Source organism: Oncorhynchus mykiss, chromosome 18 (genome assembly GCF_057628025.1).
Source record: "Oncorhynchus mykiss isolate SJ-2025 chromosome 18, ASM5762802v1, whole genome shotgun sequence".
Classification (NCBI taxonomy): domain Eukaryota; kingdom Metazoa; phylum Chordata; class Actinopteri; order Salmoniformes; family Salmonidae; genus Oncorhynchus; species Oncorhynchus mykiss.
This window is the reverse complement of record NC_143039.1, coordinates 19,180,001-19,200,000: the sequence shown is the minus strand read 5'-3', so window position 1 is coordinate 19,200,000 and position 20,000 is coordinate 19,180,001. Positions and strand designations below refer to the sequence as shown.

The 20,000-nt window shown below is 48.0% G+C and overlaps 1 protein-coding gene across 12 annotated transcripts in view; it reads left to right on the top strand.

Moving 5' to 3' along the window:
• Positions 1-20,000, top strand: part of LOC110528752 (arf-GAP with GTPase, ANK repeat and PH domain-containing protein 1) — a 286,828-nt gene that overhangs the window by 114,200 nt on the left and 152,628 nt on the right. For 7 of the 12 annotated variants that reach the window (XM_090207608.1, XM_090207607.1, XM_090207602.1 and 4 more), the window contains exons 2-7: positions 3,988-4,046; positions 4,724-4,811; positions 11,263-11,277; positions 15,739-15,824; positions 18,443-18,584; positions 18,943-19,077. In XM_090207608.1, the coding sequence (XP_090063734.1) occupies positions 3,988-4,046; positions 4,724-4,811; positions 11,263-11,277; positions 15,739-15,824; positions 18,443-18,584; positions 18,943-19,077 (525 nt within the window). The remainder of the gene's footprint in view (positions 1-3,987; positions 4,047-4,723; positions 4,812-11,262; positions 11,278-15,738; positions 15,825-18,442; positions 18,585-18,942; positions 19,078-20,000) is intronic. The other 5 variants (XM_090207611.1, XM_090207610.1, XM_090207606.1 and 2 more) reach the window with 1 other exon arrangement.

The window sequence follows — 20,000 nt, the reverse complement described above, 5'->3', positions numbered from 1 at the left end:
TGCCTGTCGTGTCGTGTCGTGTCTGCCTGTCGTGTCGTGTCTGCCTGTCGTGTCGTGTCTGCCTGTCGTGTCGTGTCTGCCTGTCGTGTCGTGTCTGCCTGTAGTGTCGTGTCTGCCTGTAGTGTCGTGTCTGCCTGTAGTGTCGTGTCTGCCTGTAGTGTCGTGTCTGCCTGTAATGTCGTGTCTGCCTGTAGTGTCGTGTCTGCCCGTAGTGCAGTGACTGTCTGCCCGTAGTGTCGTGTCTGCCCGTAGTGTCGTGTCTGTCTGCCTGTAGTGTAGTGACTGCCTGTAGTGTAGTGACTGTCTGCCTGTAGTGTAGTGACTGTCTGCCTGTAGTCTAGTGACTGCCTGCCTGTAGTGTAGTGACTGCCTGCCTGTAGTGTTGTGTCTGCCTGTAGTGTAGTGTCTGTCTTTAGTGACTGCCTGCCTGTAGTGTCGTGTCTGCCTGTAGTGTAGTGACTGCCTGCCTGTAGTGTCGTGTCTGCCTGTAGTGTAGTGACTGTCTGCCTGTAGTGTCGTGTCTGCCTGTAGTGTAGTGTAGTGTCTGTCTGCCTGTAGTGTAGTGTCTGCCTGTAGTGTAGTGTAGTGTCTGTCTGTAGTGTCTGTAGTGTCTGCCTGTAGTGTAGTGTCTGCCTGTAGTGTAGTGTCTGCCTGTAGTGTAGCGTAGTGTCTGCCTGTAGTGTAGTGTAGTGTATGCCTGTAGTGTAGTGTCGTGTCTGCCTGTAGTGTAGTGTCGTGTCTGCCTGTAGTGTCTGCCTGTAGTGTAGTGTAGTGTATGCCTGTAGTGTCGTATCTGCCTGTAGTGTAGTGTAGTGTCTGCCTGTAGTGTAGTGTAGCGTCTGCCTGTAGTGTAGCGTAGTGTCTGCCTGTAGTGTAGTGTAGTGTAGTGTATGCCTGTAGTGTAGTGTAGTGTAGTGTAGTGTCTGCCTGTGGTGTAGTGTCTGCCTGACACAGATTGTCCCTGATGAATTAGTAAAGCTAACACTGGTCCAAATGGAGGCCTAAATGGAACAGGGTTGTTTGTGGTCCTCAGTCCTGTCTGATGGTGGGGTCTGTGACCTACTTTCCCAGCAAGATAACACACGGGGGTGTCTGGAGAAAGGGAACGGCTGAATGGTGTGTGTGGCACAGTTGGTAGAGCCTGCAATGCCAAGGGTCATGGGTTCGTTTCCCGCTGGGGCCACCCATACGTGAAAATGTATGCATGCATGACCAAGTCTCTCTGGACCAAGTCTCTCTGGACCAAGTCTCTCTGGACCAAGTCTCTCTGGACCAAGTCTCTCTGGACCAAGTCTCTCTGGACCAAGTCTCTCTGGACCAAGTCTCTCTGGACCAAGTCTCTCTGGACCAAGTCTCTCTGGACCAAGTCTCTCTGGAACAAGTCTCTCTGGAACAAGTCTCTCTGGAACAAGTCTCTCTGGAACAAGTCTCTCTGGATAATAGTGTCTGCTAAATGGCCTTCTATTAGAACAGCACTGTGTTGTGTGGGATTATAACAAGCATGAACAGAGAGTCCTTTTCTAGAATGACCTGTGTCAGCTCCCTCCAGGGTAACACTGTGGTGAGTGACTGGATGGCCCTGATAAAACTGACCACACACACGCCAGTAACCAGCAGTGAATTGTGTGTGTGACTGTTACTAGTTAGGTGTGTGTGTGTGACCGTTACTAGTTAGGTGTGTGTGTGTGTGACCGTTACTAGTTAGGTGTGTGTGTGTGTGACCGTTACTAGTTAGGTGTGTGTGTGTGACCGTTACTAGTTAGGTGTGTGTGTGTGACCGTTACTAGTTAGGTGTGTGTGTGTGTGACCGTTACTAGTTAGGTGTGTGTGTGTGTGACCGTTACTAGTTAGGTGTGTGTGTGTGTGTGACCGTTACTAGTTAGGTGTGTGTGTGACCGTTACTAGTTAGGTGTGTGTGTGACCGTTACTAGTTAGGTGTGTGTGTGTGTGTGACCGTTACTAGTTAGGTGTGTGTGTGTGTGTGTGTGACCGTTACTAGTTAGGTGTGTGTGTGTGTGACCGTTACTAGTTAGGTGTGTGTGTGACCGTTACTAGTTAGGTGTGTGTGTGTGTGTGTGTGTGTGACCGTTACTAGTTAGGTGTGTGTGTGTGTGACCGTTACTAGTTAGGTGTGTGTGTGTGACCGTTACTAGTTAGGTGTGTGTGTGTGTGTGTGTGTGACCGTTACTAGTTAGGTGTGTGTGTGTGTGACCGTTACTAGTTAGGTGTGTGTGTGTGTGACCGTTACTAGTTAGGTGTGTGTGTGTGTGTGTGTGTGACCGTTACTAGTTAGGTGTGTGTGTGTGTGTGTGTGTGTGTGACCGTTACTAGTTAGGTGTGTGTGTGACCGTTACTAGTTAGGTGTGTGTGCTGTGTTGAGTGTTCTACAGTATCTGCTGTAACAACCAGTGAAGAGGAGGAGGAGAGGCTAGGAGGTCTTGGGAAATGAGGGGAGTGATTGAAGTGGCAGAGGGATGGCAGTTTATTCCCCCCACGCATTACTACACACACAAACTGTACACAGCACACTGCAATTATAGACGACAATACACTGTTTCACCCACGCTCATTTAGCAGTCACTCACACATGCACCACCCATTATTACAGTCAAGTCAACAGATTCCAAACAACACATTCACATTACAGTCTCTCAACTCAACCTCCTCACACAGCTGTAACCTACAGTTAAATAAACTGGCCCACACACTGACCTCACTTAACCTTCCATCCATCCTACCAGGTCTAATCTCTGTCTCATAAACAGCCAAGGGTGAAGTGGAGGAATGTACACAGGACCGACAGAACGAATCAGAGTAGAGGCCACATCTCTTGTTAGTCCACTAGCCTTAATAACAGACAAGGAAACGGGTGTGGCGTAAGGACAGTTGGCATCAGAATGCCTTGTATGTAATGACTAGCTCCACCCCTAACCCTCTCACCACTATGGGTCTAAGCCACGCCCACATCCCCTCTGATTGGGGCTTTGGTTAGCCTGGTTCCTCCTGAAAGATCTATTCTGGCATTACCGTGTGTTGCCAGAGAATGGCCCTGCCAGCGCCACAACAGTGAGCCAAGATGGAGCTCAGTGGCTCCAATAGAGCCAGTCGCAGAGCAGCTGGTGTGATATTAAACATTAAGAGTGTGACCGGCTCCACCGCGGGCCTGCTGCTTTTGTTTGGCAGCCATGCTGGGCCTCTGATGGATAATAAGACCTGGGCCCAGTCAGGCTAATGGGCCTCACAGCCAGGGAGATATTACACCTAGCCAGTAGCCTCACAGCCAGGGAGATATTACACCTAGCCAGTAGCCTCACAGCCAGGGAGATATTACACCTAGCCAGTAGCCTCACAGCCAGGGAGATATTACACCTAGCCAGTAGCCTCACAGCCAGGGAGATATTACACCTAGCCAGTAGCCTTACGGCCAGGGAGATATTACACCTAGCCAGTAGCCTCACAGCCAGGGAGATATTACACCTAGCCAGTAGCCTCACAGCCAGGGAGATATTACACCTAGCCAGTAGCACGTCAGCCAATACCACACACACCTACTATGGGCAGTATTCTTCAGGATTCGTGGTATAGCTGGTATAGTAGTTGTTCAGTGTAGTGTATCATCGGTCTTGTTGACTTGCTGTTCCGTGTGTATGTACAGCTGATATGCTCTACTGAAGACATCCATTCAGACCAGACAGGAAGTATCTCTGAGAGGATGCAGCTATCCTAGCTGTCACTCAGCTGTCATCTTTCATGTTACGCTCCCATCCTCCCCGAAGTCTCTCCTACTCGTCTCCTCATCCTCCCCCTTTCTTCTCGTTTGTCTGTCTCTTTCCTCCCTGTTAGTGGGTGACTACTGAGCAGGAACAGATTGGAACCCTTGTTGCCGTGACGTCTGGAGGACATGTATTACAGCTTGTCAGACCTCTGATGTTATCTGGGTCTTGTGTGTGTGCCGTTGATTGACAGGCTTCTCTCTCTTTGTTGCAGACGCCTTTGTGAACAGCCAGGAGTGGACCCTGAGCCGATCGGTACCAGAACTCAAAGTGGTGAGTCTGAAATTGGATACAAACGCTCCAGTGAGTCTTCTCCTGGACGTACATGTACACAGACCAGGAATGAGGTCAAAACTTGAAACAGAATAGAATTGCCTTCCTCTATATTCCATATTCTCTATATTCATGTAGGCATCTGAGGCAGTCTTCCTCTATATTCCATATTCTCTATATTCATGTAGGCATCTGATGCAGTCTTCCTCTATATTCCATATTCTCTATATTCATGTAGGCATCTGAGGCAGTCTTCCTCTATATTCCATATTCTCTATATTCATGTAGGCATCTGAGGCAGTCTTCCTCTATATTCCATATTCTCTATATTCATGTATGCATCTGAGGCAGCCTTCCTCTATATTCCATATTCTCTATATTCATGTAGGCATCTGAGGCAGTCTTCCTCTATATTCCATATTCTCTATATTCATGTAGGCATCTGAGGCAGCCTTCCTCTATATTCCATATTCTCTATATTCATGTAGGCATCTGAGGCAGCCTTCCTCTATATTCCATATTCTCTATATTCATGTAGGCATCTGAGGCAGTCTTCCTCTGAAGATCTTCTCAGCTTTATCCACTGCAGCACAACCATTCTGATTATTACAAGCCAAAGTAGAAGATATGCAAAACCAGGAAACAGCCTCACTTCCCTGTTCTTCTTCCTCCCCCAGGGCATTGTGGGTAACCTGGCCAGTGGGAAGTCTGCGCTGGTTCACAGGTACCTGACAGGAACATACGTCCAGGAGGAATCTCCAGAAGGTAAGACCAGGGTGCTCTCTGCTGCTCACCACGTCTGTGTTTGTGTCTGTACCAGTGTGTGTGTCTGTACCAGTGTGTGTGTTTGTACCAGTGTGTGTGTCTGTACCAGTGTGTGTGTCTTTACCAGTGTGTGTGTCTGTACCAGTGTTTGTGTCTGTACCAGTGTTTGTGTCTGTACCAGTGTGTGTGTCTGTACCAGTGTGTGTGTCTGTACCAGTGTGTGTGTCTGTACCAGTGTGCGTGTCTGTACCAGTGTGCGTGTCTGTACCAGTGTGCGTGTCTGTACCAGTGTGCGTGTCTGTACCAGTGTGCGTGTCTGTACCAGTGTGCGTGTCTGTACCAGTGTGCGTGTCTGTACCAGTGTGCGTGTCTCTACCAGTGTGCGTGTCTGTACCAGTGTGTGTGTCTGTACCAGTGTGTGTGTCTCTACCAGTGTGCGTGTCTGTACCAGTGTGCGTGTCTGTACCAGTGTGCGTGTCTGTACCAGTGTGCGTGTCTGTACTAGTGTGCGTGTCTGTACCAGTGTGCGTGTCTGTACCAGTGTGCGTGTCTGTACCAGTGTGCGTGTCTCTACCAGTGTGCGTGTCTGTACCAGTGTGCGTGTCTGTACCAGTGTGCGTGTCTCTACCAGTGTGCGTGTCTGTACCGATGTGTGTCTGTACCTGTCAGTGGAGGACTCTGAAATGGCACCCTTTTCACTACTTTGTTTTAGGGCACTATATATAGGGAATAGGGTGCCATTTCAGATGCATATCATGTCTGTCAGTCGATAGCGGTGTGGTTGGGTAGGGAAAAGCTTCTTAGAAAGCCTTAATAAATTCACCAGGGTGCCGTGCTCATGCTTAAAACTTCCTGACGCTACCAATCCCTGTAGCGGGATCATCTCCGTCTGCAACCGCTGAATAGCATAGCGCAATAGTCAAATAATATTACTAGAAAATATTCATATTCATGAAATCACAAGTGCAATATTTTGAAACACAGCTTAGCCTTTTGTAAATCACCCTGTCGTCTCAGATTTTGAAATTATGCTTTACAGTGAAAGCAATCCAAGCGTTTGTGTAAGTTTATCGATAGCCTAGCATAGCATTATGTACACTTAGCATCAGGAAGCTTGGTCACGGAAATCAGAAAAGCAATCAAATTAACCGTTTACCTTTGATCTTCGGATGTTTTCACTCACGAGACTCCCAGTTACACAGCAAATGTTCCTTTTGTTCCATAAAGATTATTTTTATACCGAAATACCGACATTTGTTTGTGGCGTTATGTTCAGAAATCCACAGGAAAGAGCGGTCACGACAACGCAGACGGAAATTCCAAATAGTCTTCATAATGTCCACAGAAACATGTCAAACATTTTTTATAATCATTCCTCAGGTAGTTTTTAAAAGATATATAATATATATAATATATCAACCGAGTGTGTAGCTTTTTTCCATAACAGCGGGAGGAACAATGGCCGGTTTACTCAATTGTGCACCAACTCACTCTGAGAGCCCCCACCTGTCCACTTACGCAATGTGATCCTTCACGCTCATTTTTCAAAATGAAAGCCTGAAACTATGTCTAAAGACTGTTGACACCTTAGGGAAGCCACAGAAAAAGGAATCTGGTTGATATCCCTTTAAATGGAGGACAGGCACGCATAGGAACACAGAATAACACAAAATAAGAGGCTCTTCCTGATTGGATTATCCTCAGGCTTTCGCCTGCAATATCAGTTCTGTTATACCCACAGACAATATTTTGACAGTTTTGGAAACTTTAGTGTTTTCTATCCTAATCTGTCAATTATATGCAAATTCTAGCATCTGGTCATGAGAAATAGGCTGTTTACTTTGGGAACGTTATTTTTCCAAACATAAAAATAGTGCCCCCTAGCTTCAAGAGGTTTTAACTACACCGCCTGCTTAACCCAACTGCCCAGCTACAAGGAGCTGGAGAGAGCAGTATGTTAGTCCTGAAGCTAGTGTTCTCTCCCTGTTACCTCTCCTCAAGCTAAGCCTGAGGGGCTCCTCTCCTCCACTCCAGGCTGCTTCTCAATAGTCCAGTGTCCTCTCCTCCACTCCAGGCTGCATCTCAATAGTCCAGTGTCCTCTCCTCCACTCCAGGCTGCATCTCAATAGTCCAGTGTCCTCTCCTCCACTCCAGGCTGCGTCTCAATAGTCCAGTGTCCTCTCCTCCACACCAGGCTGCGTCTCAATAGTCCAGTGTCCTCTCCTCCACTCCAGGCTGCATCTCAATAGTCCAGTGTCCTCTCCTCCACTCCAGGCTGCGTCTCAATAGTCCAGTGTCCTCTCCTCCACACCAGGCTGCATCTCAATAGTCCAGTGTCCTCTCCTCCACTCCAGGCTGCGTCTCAATAGTCCAGTGTCCTCTCCTCCACTCCAGGCTGCGTCTCAATAGTCCAGTGTCCCCTCCTTCACTCCAGGCTGCGTCTCAATAGTCCAGTGTCCTCTCCTCCACACCAGGCTGTGTCTCAATAGTCCAGTGTCCTCCTTTAATCATCTCCTCTCCTCTTGTTCAGCTGCAGTAGTCTAAAAGAAGTGGACAAGTACCAGTCAGATACATGGCAGTCATCGCTCATCTGTCCTATTGCTTTCAGCTCTCCTGTGGCTTCATATCAATGCAGATGAAGGAAAGGAGATTGGGAGAGGAAGTCACCAGACACTATTGAGATGCAGCCCTTCATGTAGCGTTAGCGTGTTAGCATCATCAGTTCGGTCCAGGCCCTGAGGAGACAGCCATACTCTGCATCCATTATTGAAGCTTAGAGGAGGCACCCTGCCAGCTCTGCTCGCCCACATACAGGAGCCCTCTCTACGCTCTACTTTCAGAGACCTAAGCATGTTAATATTTCAACACTCTGTATGGAAAACGTTGCCTCATAAATTTACATTTGACATTTTAGTCATTTAGCAGTCTCTCTTATCCAGAGAGACTTAACCCCAATTGTTCCTTTAAGTGCCTTGCTCAAGGGCATATTGACATATTTTTGAAACCTAGTCGGCTCAGGGATTTGAAACCTAGTCGGCTCAGGGATTTGAAACCTAGTCGGCTCAGGGATTTGAAACCTAGTCGGCTCAGGGATTTGAAACCTAGTTGGCTCAGGGATTTGAAACCTAGTCGGCTCAGGGATTTGAAACCTAGTCGGCTCAGGGATTTGAAACCTAGTCGGCTCAGGGATTTGAAACCTAGTCGGCTCAGGGATTTGAAACCTAGTCGGCTCAGGGATTTGAAACGGCAACCTTTCGGTTACTGGCCCGATGGTCTTAACTGATAGCCTACCTGCCGCCCTGTAGATGGGCTTAGATAGTCTTATAGTGGAATAGCCTAGTAAATATTGAGACACCTATTGGAAGGTTTAACGTTTAAATGCAGGAGTAAAACTGAAGGATGATCTGTGTGTCCCACTGTATTTGTCTGTCAGTCACTCTTCATAGCTGCTGGCTTGAGTCTGTGCATGCTGGTGGCAGGCTAGGGAATATCCAAAAAGTCACTCTTCATAGCTGCTGGCTTGAGTCTGTGCATGCCGGTGGCAGGCTAGGGAATATCCAAAAAGTCACTCTTCATAGCTGCTGGCTTGAGTCTGTGCATGCCGGTGGCAGGCTAGGGAATATCCAAAAAGTCACTCTTCATAGCTGCTGGCTTGAGTCTGTGCATGCCGGTGGCAGGCTAGGGAATATCCAAAAAGTCACTCTTCATAGCTGCTGGCTTGAGTCTGTGCATGCCGGTGGCAGGCCAGGGAATATTCAAAAAGTCACTCTTCATAGCTGCTGGCTTGAGTCTGTGCATGCCGGTGGCAGGCTAGGGAATATCCCAAAAGTCACTCTTCATAGCTGCTGGCTTGAGTCTGTGCATGCCGGTGGCAGGCTAGGGAATATCCAAAAAGTCACTCTTCATAGCTGCTGGCTTGAGTCTGTGCGTGCCGGTGGCAGGCTAGGGAATATCCAAAAAGTCACTCTTCATAGCTGCTGGCTTGAGTCTGTGCATGCCGGTGGCAGGCCAGGGAATATTCAAAAAGTCACTCTTCATAGCTGCTGGCTTGAGTCTGTGCATGCCGGTGGCAGGCCAGGGAATATTCAAAAAGTCACTCTTCATAGCTGCTGGCTTGAGTCTGTGCATGCCGGTGGCAGGCTAGGGAATATCCCAAAAGTCACTCTTCATAGCTGCTGGCTTGAGTCTGTGCATGCCGGTGGCAGGCTAGGGAATATCCAAAAAGTCACTCTTCATAGCTGCTGGCTTGAGTCTGTGCATGCCGGTGGCAGGCTAGGGAATATCCAAAAAGTCACTCTTCATAGCTGCTGGCTTGAGTCTGTGCATGCCGGTGGCAGGCTAGGGAATATCCAAAAAGTCACTCTTCATAGCTGCTGGCTTGAGTCTGTGCATGCCGGTGGCAGGCTAGGAAATATCCAAAAAGTCACTCTTCATAGCTGCTGGCTTGAGTCTGTGCATGCCGGTGGCAGGCTAGGGAATATCCAAAAAGTCACTCTTCATAGCTGCTGGCTTGAGTCTGTGCATGCCGGTGGCAGGCTAGGGAATATCCAAAAAGTCACTCTTCATAGCTGCTGGCTTGAGTCTGTACATGCCGGTGTCAGGCTAGGGAATATCCCAAAAGTCACTCTTCATAGCTGCTGGCTTGAGTCTGTGCATGCCGGTGGCAGGCTAGGGAATATCCAAAAAGTCACTCTTCATAGCTGCTGGCTTGAGTCTGTGCATGCCGGTGGCAGGCTAGGGAATATCCAAAAAGTCACTCTTCATAGCTGCTGGCTTGAGTCTGTGCATGCCGGTGGCAGGCTAGGGAATATCCAAAAAGTCACTCTTCATAGCTGCTGGCTTGAGTCTGTGCATGCCGGTGGCAGGCTAGGGAATATCCAAAAAGTCACTCTTCATAGCTGCTGGCTTGAGTCTGTGCATGCCGGTGGCAGGCTAGGAAATATCCAAAAAGTCACTCTTCATAGCTGCTGGCTTGAGTCTGTGCATGCCGGTGGCAGGCTAGGGAATATCCAAAAAGTCACTCTTCATAGCTGCTGGCTTGAGTCTGTGCATGCCGGTGGCAGGCTAGGGAATATCCAAAAAGTCACTCTTCATAGCTGCTGGCTTGAGTCTGTGCATGCCGGTGGCAGGCTAGGGAATATCCCAAAAAAGTCACTCTTCATAGCTGCTGGCTTGAGTCTGTGCATGCCGGTGGCAGGCTAGGGAATATCCCAAAAAAGTCACTCTTCATAGCTGCTGGCTTGAGTCTGTGCGTGCCGGTGGCAGGCCAGGGAATATCCAAAAAGTCACTCTTCATAGCTGCTGGCTTGAGTCTGTGCATGCCGGTGGCAGGCTAGGGAATATCCCAAAAAAGTCACTCTTCATAGCTGCTGGCTTGAGTCTGTGCGTGCCGGTGGCAGGCTAGGGAATATCCAAAAAGAAAAATGTCAACAACTCAAAGGGTGTTTTTCGCTTCTTTGCCTCTTGATTATAACAGTCAGCTGCCAAGAGAAACACAATCCAGCATTTGAAGGCAGAATGTGTTTTAGCGAAGTTAAAACGACAAGCCTTAGGTCTTTGATCCAGGCAAATTCTTGGCACCGCCGCCCATCTAGGAAGTGTTTCCACCCAAAAGAACTCTGTCTCTTTGATATAGTTGTTCCATGACCAATGGCCCAACAAAAATAGAAAATCCCTGCTTGATCACACGCGCTGTCTTAACCACCTATCTAAAAATGGATGCTCCCAAGACGGTCCCCAATTCTCCTGGAAATTGATTGAGATGTAGGCTGCTGTAGTTGCTCCCACGACCTAGTAACCACCTAACCACACAGAGCCGCCAACCAGGCCTATTCTTAGTGTGTAGACTGGAGTCTGCAGAGGGAATGGCAGCCAGTACTGACTGCTGTGGTGGTCTCTCTCAGGTCCTCTCAGACACACAGCGTATGAATGGACACATTATGAAAGGTTATAGAACACCGACCCAAACACACCTGGCTCTTGTCACAACGTTCTCACAACGTGCTGGCTGCCATGTTAACACAACGTAAGGGCCCAATGTAGATAGCATAATGCAGGATAGTTGTGTGTGAGGTTATGGTAGGTCATGTGACATCAGACAGCGTCAGATGTGCTTATAGCTACTAGGATCTGTTTAAAGACCTGCTCTTCTACCACCCACTGACTGGCCAGGGGTGATGTGCGATTGTGACATTCTATGTGATAACCCCACTGCACTCTCCCTACCCCCTCTCCTCTCACAGCTCTAGGCTGTACACTCAACCTGGGACGCTTGGTCTTCTCTCTAGACTCTCTGACCTAGGGTGTCTGTCTGTCTGTCTGTCTGTCTGTCTCTGTCTCTGTCTCTCTGTCTGTCTCTGTGTGTGTTTAATTTGAACTGAGAATATAACTTGTCTGCACCTTGGATTTGCTTTTATTTCCTCTCTTTGTTCTTGTCTGCATTTGTAACTAGCTGACGTGGATGCAGGTAACTATCCTCTTCTCTCATTCTGTCTGTGGCCCTTGTGGAATGTTTTCCTCTCTGCTCTTGGGTCTTACCATTTCACAGTAGCAGCTTGATAATAGGTCAGGTTGCCCATAATCATTCCAGATATCACCACAACAATGCATTCTGTAGCTAAAGTGCTACTCTGAATGGCCACAAGCCAGGTATTTCCCACTTAGACGATCTAGTGTGACAGTCAAGCGAGCAGCTAGATGATGAACCTGAGGCTGATCAAGTTGCTGCTGTGCTAACATTTAGCTTGTAGCTTCACGTAGCTAACCCTCTCCTTTTCACTCTGTCACTGTGTCTGTTGTTTCATTTGTGGAGCCACAACTCACCCCTTCTCTGTCACACACACACACACACACACATTACACACACACATTACACACACACTGAGCAGCTGACTCAGCAGAGAGCCAAGCCACAAAGCTGCACCAGCAGGTAGCCTAGTGGTTAGAGTGTTGGGGCGGCAGGTAGCCTAGTGGTTAGAGCGTTGGACTAGTAACCAGCAGGTAGCCTAGTGGTTAGAGTGTTGGAACGGCAGGTAGCCTAGTGGTTAGAGCGTTGGGCCATTAACCAGCAGGTAGCCTAGTGGTTAGTGCGTTGGGCCATTAACCAGCCTAGTGGTTAGTGCGTTGGGCCATTAACCAGCCTAGTGGTTAGTGCGTTGGGCCATTAACCAGCCTAGTGGTTAGAACGTTGGGCCATTAACAAGCAGGTAGCCTAGTGGTTAGAGCGTTGGACTAGTAACCAGCAGGTAGCCTAGTGGTTAGAGTGTTGGAACGGCAGGTAGCCTAGTGGTTAGAGCGTTGGGCCATTAACCAGCAGGTAGCCTAGTGGTTAGTGCGTTGGGCCATTAACCAGCCTAGTGGTTAGAACGTTGGGCCATTAACAAGCAGGTAGCCTAGTGGTTAGAGTGTTGGGACGGCAGGTAGCCTAGTGGTTAGAGCATTGGGCCATTAACCAGCAGGTAGCCTAGTGGTTAGAGCGTTGGGACGGCAGGTAGCCTAGTGGTTAGAGCGTTGGACTAGTAACCAGCAGGTAGCCTAGTGGTTAGAGCGTTGGACTAGTAACCAGCAGGTAGCCTAGTTGTTAGAGCGTTGGACTAGTAACCCGCAGGTAGCCTAGTGGTTAGAGTGTTGGGCCAGTAACCGAAATGCCAGCTCGGGGATTCCATCTAGCAACAAGGTAAAAATCAGTCTTTCTGTCCCTGAACAAGGCAGTTAACCCACTGTTCCCCTGTAGGCTGTCATTAAAAATAAGAATTTGTTCTTCACTGACCTGCCTAGTTAAACAAAGTTTAAATAAATGTAAAATATATATAAAATGAGGATTTTCTCTGCATACAAATATGAGGGTGTGTGTATTTTGGTGTATATGCATATTTATTATTAGGGATTTTCCACACATTTTCTTATTTTTCCTGCATGGATGGACTCCACTTGGAGCTGCTTGGAGAGCAGAGAGGCCCTCCCTCTTCAAGAGGTCCTCGCCAGAGCGCTCTAAATACCCACCATGCTTCAGTCTATAACCGGACTGTGCCCCCGCCACCTCTTTCCTCCCCCATGCCCCACCCAGCCCTTCGCCAATCTCCCCCCTGAGCAGATTGGAGTGGGCTTCCTTCCAGAACCCCGCAGCTGGAAAAAGAGCTGGAAAAATACTTTGGGGAAAGCTGCTGCTGTGTGGTGCTGGCTGACTGACTGACCCATGGCCTAGCCTCTTCCTGTTCCCCTGACACACACACACACACACACAGCCAGTTAACCATGTCATTATGGGTTCCCTGCCTGGCCTGGCTCACATTCCAACCCCCAAACACCACAGATCTGGTTAGCAGCAGCTCACACACTTAAGACCTGAGCTGTATTAGATGGTATTGTTGACAGTTAAATGCTGTGGAAGTTGACAGGTTGCTTATCACTTTATTTTTAAACATTTTTTGTGTGTAAAAGTGCTCTTCATGCCATGCACACTAAGTTCCCTATAACTTGGGGATGCAATGTCTTGCTGTAGGAGACAGACCACTCTACAGTGTGTTGGTGTTTCTACTTTAAGGGGTGCTAGACTGATGGTCAGTCTCTTTAACCAGGGAGTAAAACCCCGTGTTGTTGTCCCCCTGTGGGTCGAGGGAGTCAGACAGGGTTTTGCAGAAGGTTGATGATGATGATGATGATGACTCCAAGGTTAGGTCTCAGTGTGCGACACTTTCTGCACAGTGTGTTCAGTCTGTCCCGGGCCTGGCCCCCTTATCTCTCTACATCTCCCCCTCTTCATCTCTCTCTCTTCATCTCTCTACATCATCTCTCTCCCTCTCTCTCTTCATCTCTCTTTCTCTCCATCTCTTTCTCTTCATCTCTCTTTCTCTTCATCTCCCCTCTCTTCATTTCTCTCTCTCTCCATCTCTCTCTCCATCTCTCTCTCTCTCTCTCTCTCTTCATCTCTCTCTCTTCATCTCTCTCTCTCCATCTCTCCCTCTCTTCATCTCCTTCTCTCTTCATCTCCCTCTCCTCTCCATCGCTCTCTCTCTCATCTCCCTCTCCCTTCATCTTTCTGCATCTCTCCCTCTCTTCATCTCCCTCTCCCTTCATCTCTCCATCTCTCTCCCTCTCTTCATCCCCCTCTCTCTTCGTCTCCCTGTCTCTTCGTCTCCCTCTCTCATCATCGCTCTCTTCATCTCTCTCTCCCTCTTCATCTCTCTCTCCCTCTCTTCATCTCTCTCTCCCTCTCTCCATCTCTCTCTCCCTCTCTCTTCATCTCTCTCCCTCTCATCTCCCTCTCATTCTCTCTTCATCTCTCTCTCTCTTCATCTTTCTCTCTCTCCATCTCTCTCTCTCTCTTCATCTCTCTCTCTCTTCATCTCTCTCTCTCTCTTAATTTCCCTCTCCCTTCATCTCTCCATCTCTCTCCCTCTCGTCCCCCTCTCTTTTCGTCTCCCTCTCTCTTCATCTCTCTCTCCCTCTCTCTTCATCCCCCCCCCCCCCCCCCCAGTGCAGGCAGATCGTTAGATGTCAGTAATGCTGTGCTACATGACACTACTCCCAGAGGTCTTAGTACCCCTGGTTGGGGACCATAGCGCTACATGACACTCCAATAGGATGGCTCCCCTAGGCTGGCTCCCCTAGGCTGGCTCCCCAAGGCTGGCTGCCCTAGGATGGCTCCCCTAGGCTGGCTCCCCAAGGCTGGCTGCCCTAGGATGGCTCCCCTAGGCTGGCTCCCCTAGGCTGGCTCCCCAAGGCTGGCTGCCCTAGGATGGCTCCCCTAGGCTGGCTGCCCTAGGATGGCTCCCCTAGGCTGGCTCCCCAAGGCTGGCTGCCCTAGGATGGCTCCCCTAGGCTGGCTCCCCAAGGCTGGCTGCCCTAGGATGGCTCCCCTAGGCTGGCTGCCCTAGGATGGCTCCCCAAGGCTGGCTGCCCTAGGATGGCTCCCCTAGGCTGGCTCCCCAAGGCTGGCTGCCCTAGGATGGCTCCCCTAGGCTGGCTCCCCAAGGCTGGCTGGCCTAGGATGGCTCCCCTAGGCTGGCTCCCCTAGGCTGGCTCCCCAAGGCTGGCTGCCCTAGGATGGCTCCCCTAGGCTGGCTCCCCTAGGCCGGCTGCCCTAGGATGGCTCCCCTAGGCTGGCTCCCCAAGGCTGGCTGCCCTAGGATGGCTCCCCTAGGCTGGCTGCCCAAGGCTGGCTCCCCTAGGCTGGCTCCCCTAGGCTGGCTCCCCAAGGCTGGCTCCCCAAGGCTGGCTCCCCAAGGCTGGCTGCCCTAGGCTGGCTCCCCAAGGCTGGCTGCCCTAGGCTGGCTCCCCTAGGCTGCTTAAGCCCCGGGACAGGAAAGTACTTTACCACTCCCCCCCTTGGTCACGGCCCATACCCTCTGACCTTTCCATCTGAGGCCAAGGTTCATAGGTTAGCCTCAGAGCATCTAGGCCAGAGAAGAGTTGAAGGTCATATTGTGAGAGAACATCATTCTAACAGGTCTCACATATTAAACATGTTTTTCTGAGGAATGACCTGCTGGGACACACACACACACACACACACACACACACACACACACACACACACACACACCGCTGTCATCTCTGTGTGTGGTTTACCTGTATAGCAGCATTCCTCTCATTCTCCTGTGGGTAGTCATTATCACCATCTAGTCCTAGACGGCTGACATCCTCAGTGTGTGTGTGTGTGTCTTTCCATTGATCATGTCTCCTTCTCACTACCATTACCTCATCAAAACATCTTTACTACGCATTTATTACATCATCAACAGTTAGTTGAATTCACTCTCGCTGCTCTAACTCTATATAGCTATCCTGCTGAGATATCAACAGATGAAATGTGACATTGGACTAAAAGCTACGTGAGTTTAGTTATACTGTGGTTACTCATGTAGTATTTGATCCGTCTCCATGTTAGTCCCTCTCCTCTCTCTCATGCTATGTGTTGTTCCTGCAGGGGGCCGTTTTAAGAAGGAGATAGTGGTGGACGGACAGAGCAACCTACTGCTCATCAGAGATGAAGGGGGCCCCCCAGAGGCTCAGGTTGGTATTACAGCTGTATTAACATGTACAGAGTTGCCTGTAAACAGATGTAGTCCGAGAGTAAAACTTCACTTTAATGGACATTCTCTGTTGATCACCCTTTTTAATCCAGAACTAGTTTTATTCAAATAAAATGTTATTGGTCACATGCACATGGTTAGCAGATGTTAATGCGAGTGTAGTGAAATGCTTGTGCTTCTAGTTCCGACAGTAATATCCAACAAGTAATACAACCTAACAATTTCACAACTGCTACCTTATACACACAAGTGTAAAGGGATGAAGAATATGTACATAAATATATATGAATGAGTGATGGTACAGAACGGCATAGGCAAGATGCAGTAGATTATATAGAGTACAGTATATACATATGAGATGGGTAATGTGGGGTATGTAAACATATTAAGTGGCATTGTTTAAAGTGGCTAGTGATCCATGTATTACATAAAGATGCAGTAGATGGTATAGAGTACAGTATATACATATGAGATGAGTAATGTAGGGTATGTAAACAGTGGCATAGTTTAAAGTGGCTAGTGATCCATGTATTACATAGAGATGCAGTAGATGATATAGAGTACAGTATATACATATACACATGAGATGAGTAATGTGGGGTATGTAAACATTATATTAAGTGGCATAGTTTAAAGTGGCTAGTGATCCATGTATTACATAAAGATGCAGTAGATGATATAGAGTACAGTATATACATATACACATGAGATGAGTAATGTGGGGTATGTAAACATTATATTAAGTGGCATTGTTTAAAGTGGCTAGTGATACATTTTTTACATCAATTCCCATTATTAAAGTGGCTGGAGTTGAGTCAGTATGTTGGCAGCAGCCACTCAATGTTAGTGGTGGCTGTTTAACAGTCTGATGGCCTTGAGATAGAAGCTGTTTTTCAGTCTCTCGGTCCCTGCTTTGATGCACCTGTACTGACCTCGCCTTCTGGATGATAGCGGGGTGAACAGGCAGTGGCTCGGGTGGTTGATGTCCTTAATGATCTTTATGGCCTTCCTGTGACATCGGGTGGTGTAGGTGTCCTGGAGGGCAGGTAGTTTGCCCCCGGTGATGCGTTGTGCAGACCTCACTACCCTCTGGAGAGCCTTACGGTTGAGGGCGGAGCAGTTGCCATACCAGGCGGTGATACAGCCCGACAGGATGCTCTCGATTGTGCATCTGTAGAAGTTTGTGAGTGTTTTTGGTGACAAGCTGAATTTCTTCAGCCTCCTGAGGTTGAAGAGGCGCTGCTGCGCCTTCTTCACAATGCTGTCTGTGTGGGTGGACCAATTCAGTTTGTCCGTGATGCATACGCAGAGGAAATTAAAACTTTCTACCACTACTACTGTCCCGTCGATGTGGATAGGGGGCTGCTCCCTCTGCTGTTTCCTGAAGTCCACAATCATCTCCTTTGTTTTGTTGACGTTGAGTGTGAGGTTATTTTCCTGACACCACACTCCGAGGGCCCTCACCACACAGGCAGTCTGAACTACTAACCCCAGTTAAAACTACAATCCTTATTGGAAACACTATCAAAGCGTAGCCCCTGTTTTGGTAAAACGCTGAGGGGCGGAGCTGGAGAAATGTTATCACTCAACTTCATAGACCGTGAAACAAGCTAGTATTTAGGTTTCTGATGGGCTACGACTGTTGAACTAAGCTCATGAGGCAAGTTATATTCTTCAAGAATTAATGGGTGTATGTGTGATATATATATATATATATATATATACATACATACATACATACACACACACACACACACACACACACACACACACACACACACACACACACACACACACACACACACACACACACACACACACACACACACACACATATATATATCATTAATTTAGAAGTCCAAAAATAGATGTAGCAACTAATGATTCTTGCTTTAACCTTACTGTCCTTGTCTCTTTCTCACATCATTCTGTTCTCTCCTCTTTCTCACATCATTCTGTTCTCTCCTCTTTCTCACATCATTCTGTTCTCTCCTCTTTCTCACATCATTCTGTTCTCTCCTCTTTCTCACATCATTCTGTTCTCTCCTCTTTCTCACATCATTCTGTTCTCTCATCTTTCTCACATCATTCTGTTCTCTCCTTTCTCACATCATTCTGTTCTCTCCTCTTTCTCACATCATTCTGTTCTCTCCTCTTTCTCACATCATTCTGTTCTCTCCTCTTTCTCACATCATTCTGTTCTCCTCTTTCTCACATCATTCTGTTATCATCTTTCTCACATCATTCTGTTCTCTCCTCTTTCTCACATCATTCTGTTCTCCTCTTTCTCACATCATTCTGTTCTCTCCTCTTTCTCACATCATTCTGTTCTCTCCTCTTTCTCACATCATTCTGTTCTCTCCCTCCCCTTTCTCACATCATTCTGTTCTCTCCCTCCCCTTTCTCACATCATTCTGTTCTCTCCCTCCCCTTTCTCACATCATTCTGTTCTCTCCCTCCCCTTTCTCACATCATTCTGTTCTCTCCCTCCCCTTTCTCACATCATTCTGTTCTCTCCCTCCCCTTTCTCACATCATTCTGTTCTCTCCCTCCCCTTTCTCACATCATTCTGTTCTCTCTTCCTCTGTCTCTCTCCAGTTTGCCCTGTGGGTGGATGCAGTGATATTTGTGTTCAGTCTGGAGGATGAGATCAGTTTCCAGACAGTCTACCATTACTACAGCCGCATGGCTAACTACCGAAACACTGCTGAGGTACCTCTGGTGTTGGTGGGGACGCAAGGTGAGACACACACACTGGCACGCAGAGACACACGCACACTGGCACACACACACACTGGCATGCAGAGACACACACACACTGGCACGCAGAGACACACACACACACACACACTGGCATGCAGAGACACACACACACTGGTACGCAGAGACACACACACACACACACACACACTGGCACGCAGAGACACACACACATAGTTCTATATATGTTCTTGCATCTTTTCTCCAGCTGTGTGAAACCCCTTCCTTGGAGTGTCACTGCCACCTAACGCCTGTTTGTAATTACTGCAATAAAACATGCACTTCCTTTCTATCAGCACTAGAGGGCGCCACATGATTGACTATTTCTGTGATTGTAGATGCTATCAGCTCAGCCAATCCCCGGGTCATCGATGACACGCGAGCACGCAAGCTGTCCAATGACCTGAAGCGCTGCACCTACTATGAGACGTGTGCCACCTACGGCCTCAATGTCGAACGGGTCTTCCAGGACGGTAAGACTACTCCACCAGAGATGTTATCGAAAACTAAGATAACCCACCTTTTGAGTTGTCCGTTCTAACTCAACAATAACTGTAGTTCATGGATTCATCTTTCATTCAACACAACTTAGATACAGGAAGTAGGGAGACAGACTTATGAGAATAAAAACACATTTTAGAATGTGTTTATGCAGATTAAATGTTTCTCACAGGTTGTGGATTTGGTTTAATTTGGGGTAGCAATTATCAGCCATAAAATACAGCTGGTCAGCTGAACCCACCACCTGTAATTCATACATCTCTACGGTGTGCAGCCAAATACATACATACATACATAAATACAGCTGGTCAGCTGAACCCACCACCTGTAATTCATACATCTCTACAGTGTGCAGCCAAATACATACATACATAAATACAGCTGGTCAGCTGACCCCACCACCTGTAATTCATACATCTCTACGGTGTGCAGCCAAATACATACATACATAAATACAGCTGGTCAGCTGACCCCACCACCTGTAATTCATACATCTCTACGGTGTGCAGCCAAATACATACATACATAAATACAGCTGGTCAGCTGACCCCACCACCTATAATTCATACATCTCTACGGTGTGCAGCCAAATACATACATACATAAATACAGCTGGTCAGCTGACCCCACCACCTATAATTCATACATCTCTACGGTGTGCAGCCAAATACATACATACATACATAAATACAGCTGGTCAGCTGAACCCACCACCTGTAATTCATACATCTCTACAGTGTGCAGCCAAATACATACATACATAAATACAGCTGGTCAGCTGACCCCACCACCTGTAATTCATACATCTCTACGGTGTGCAGCCAAATACATACATACATAAATACAGTTGGTCAGCTGAACCCACCACCTGTAATTCATACATCTCTACGGTGTG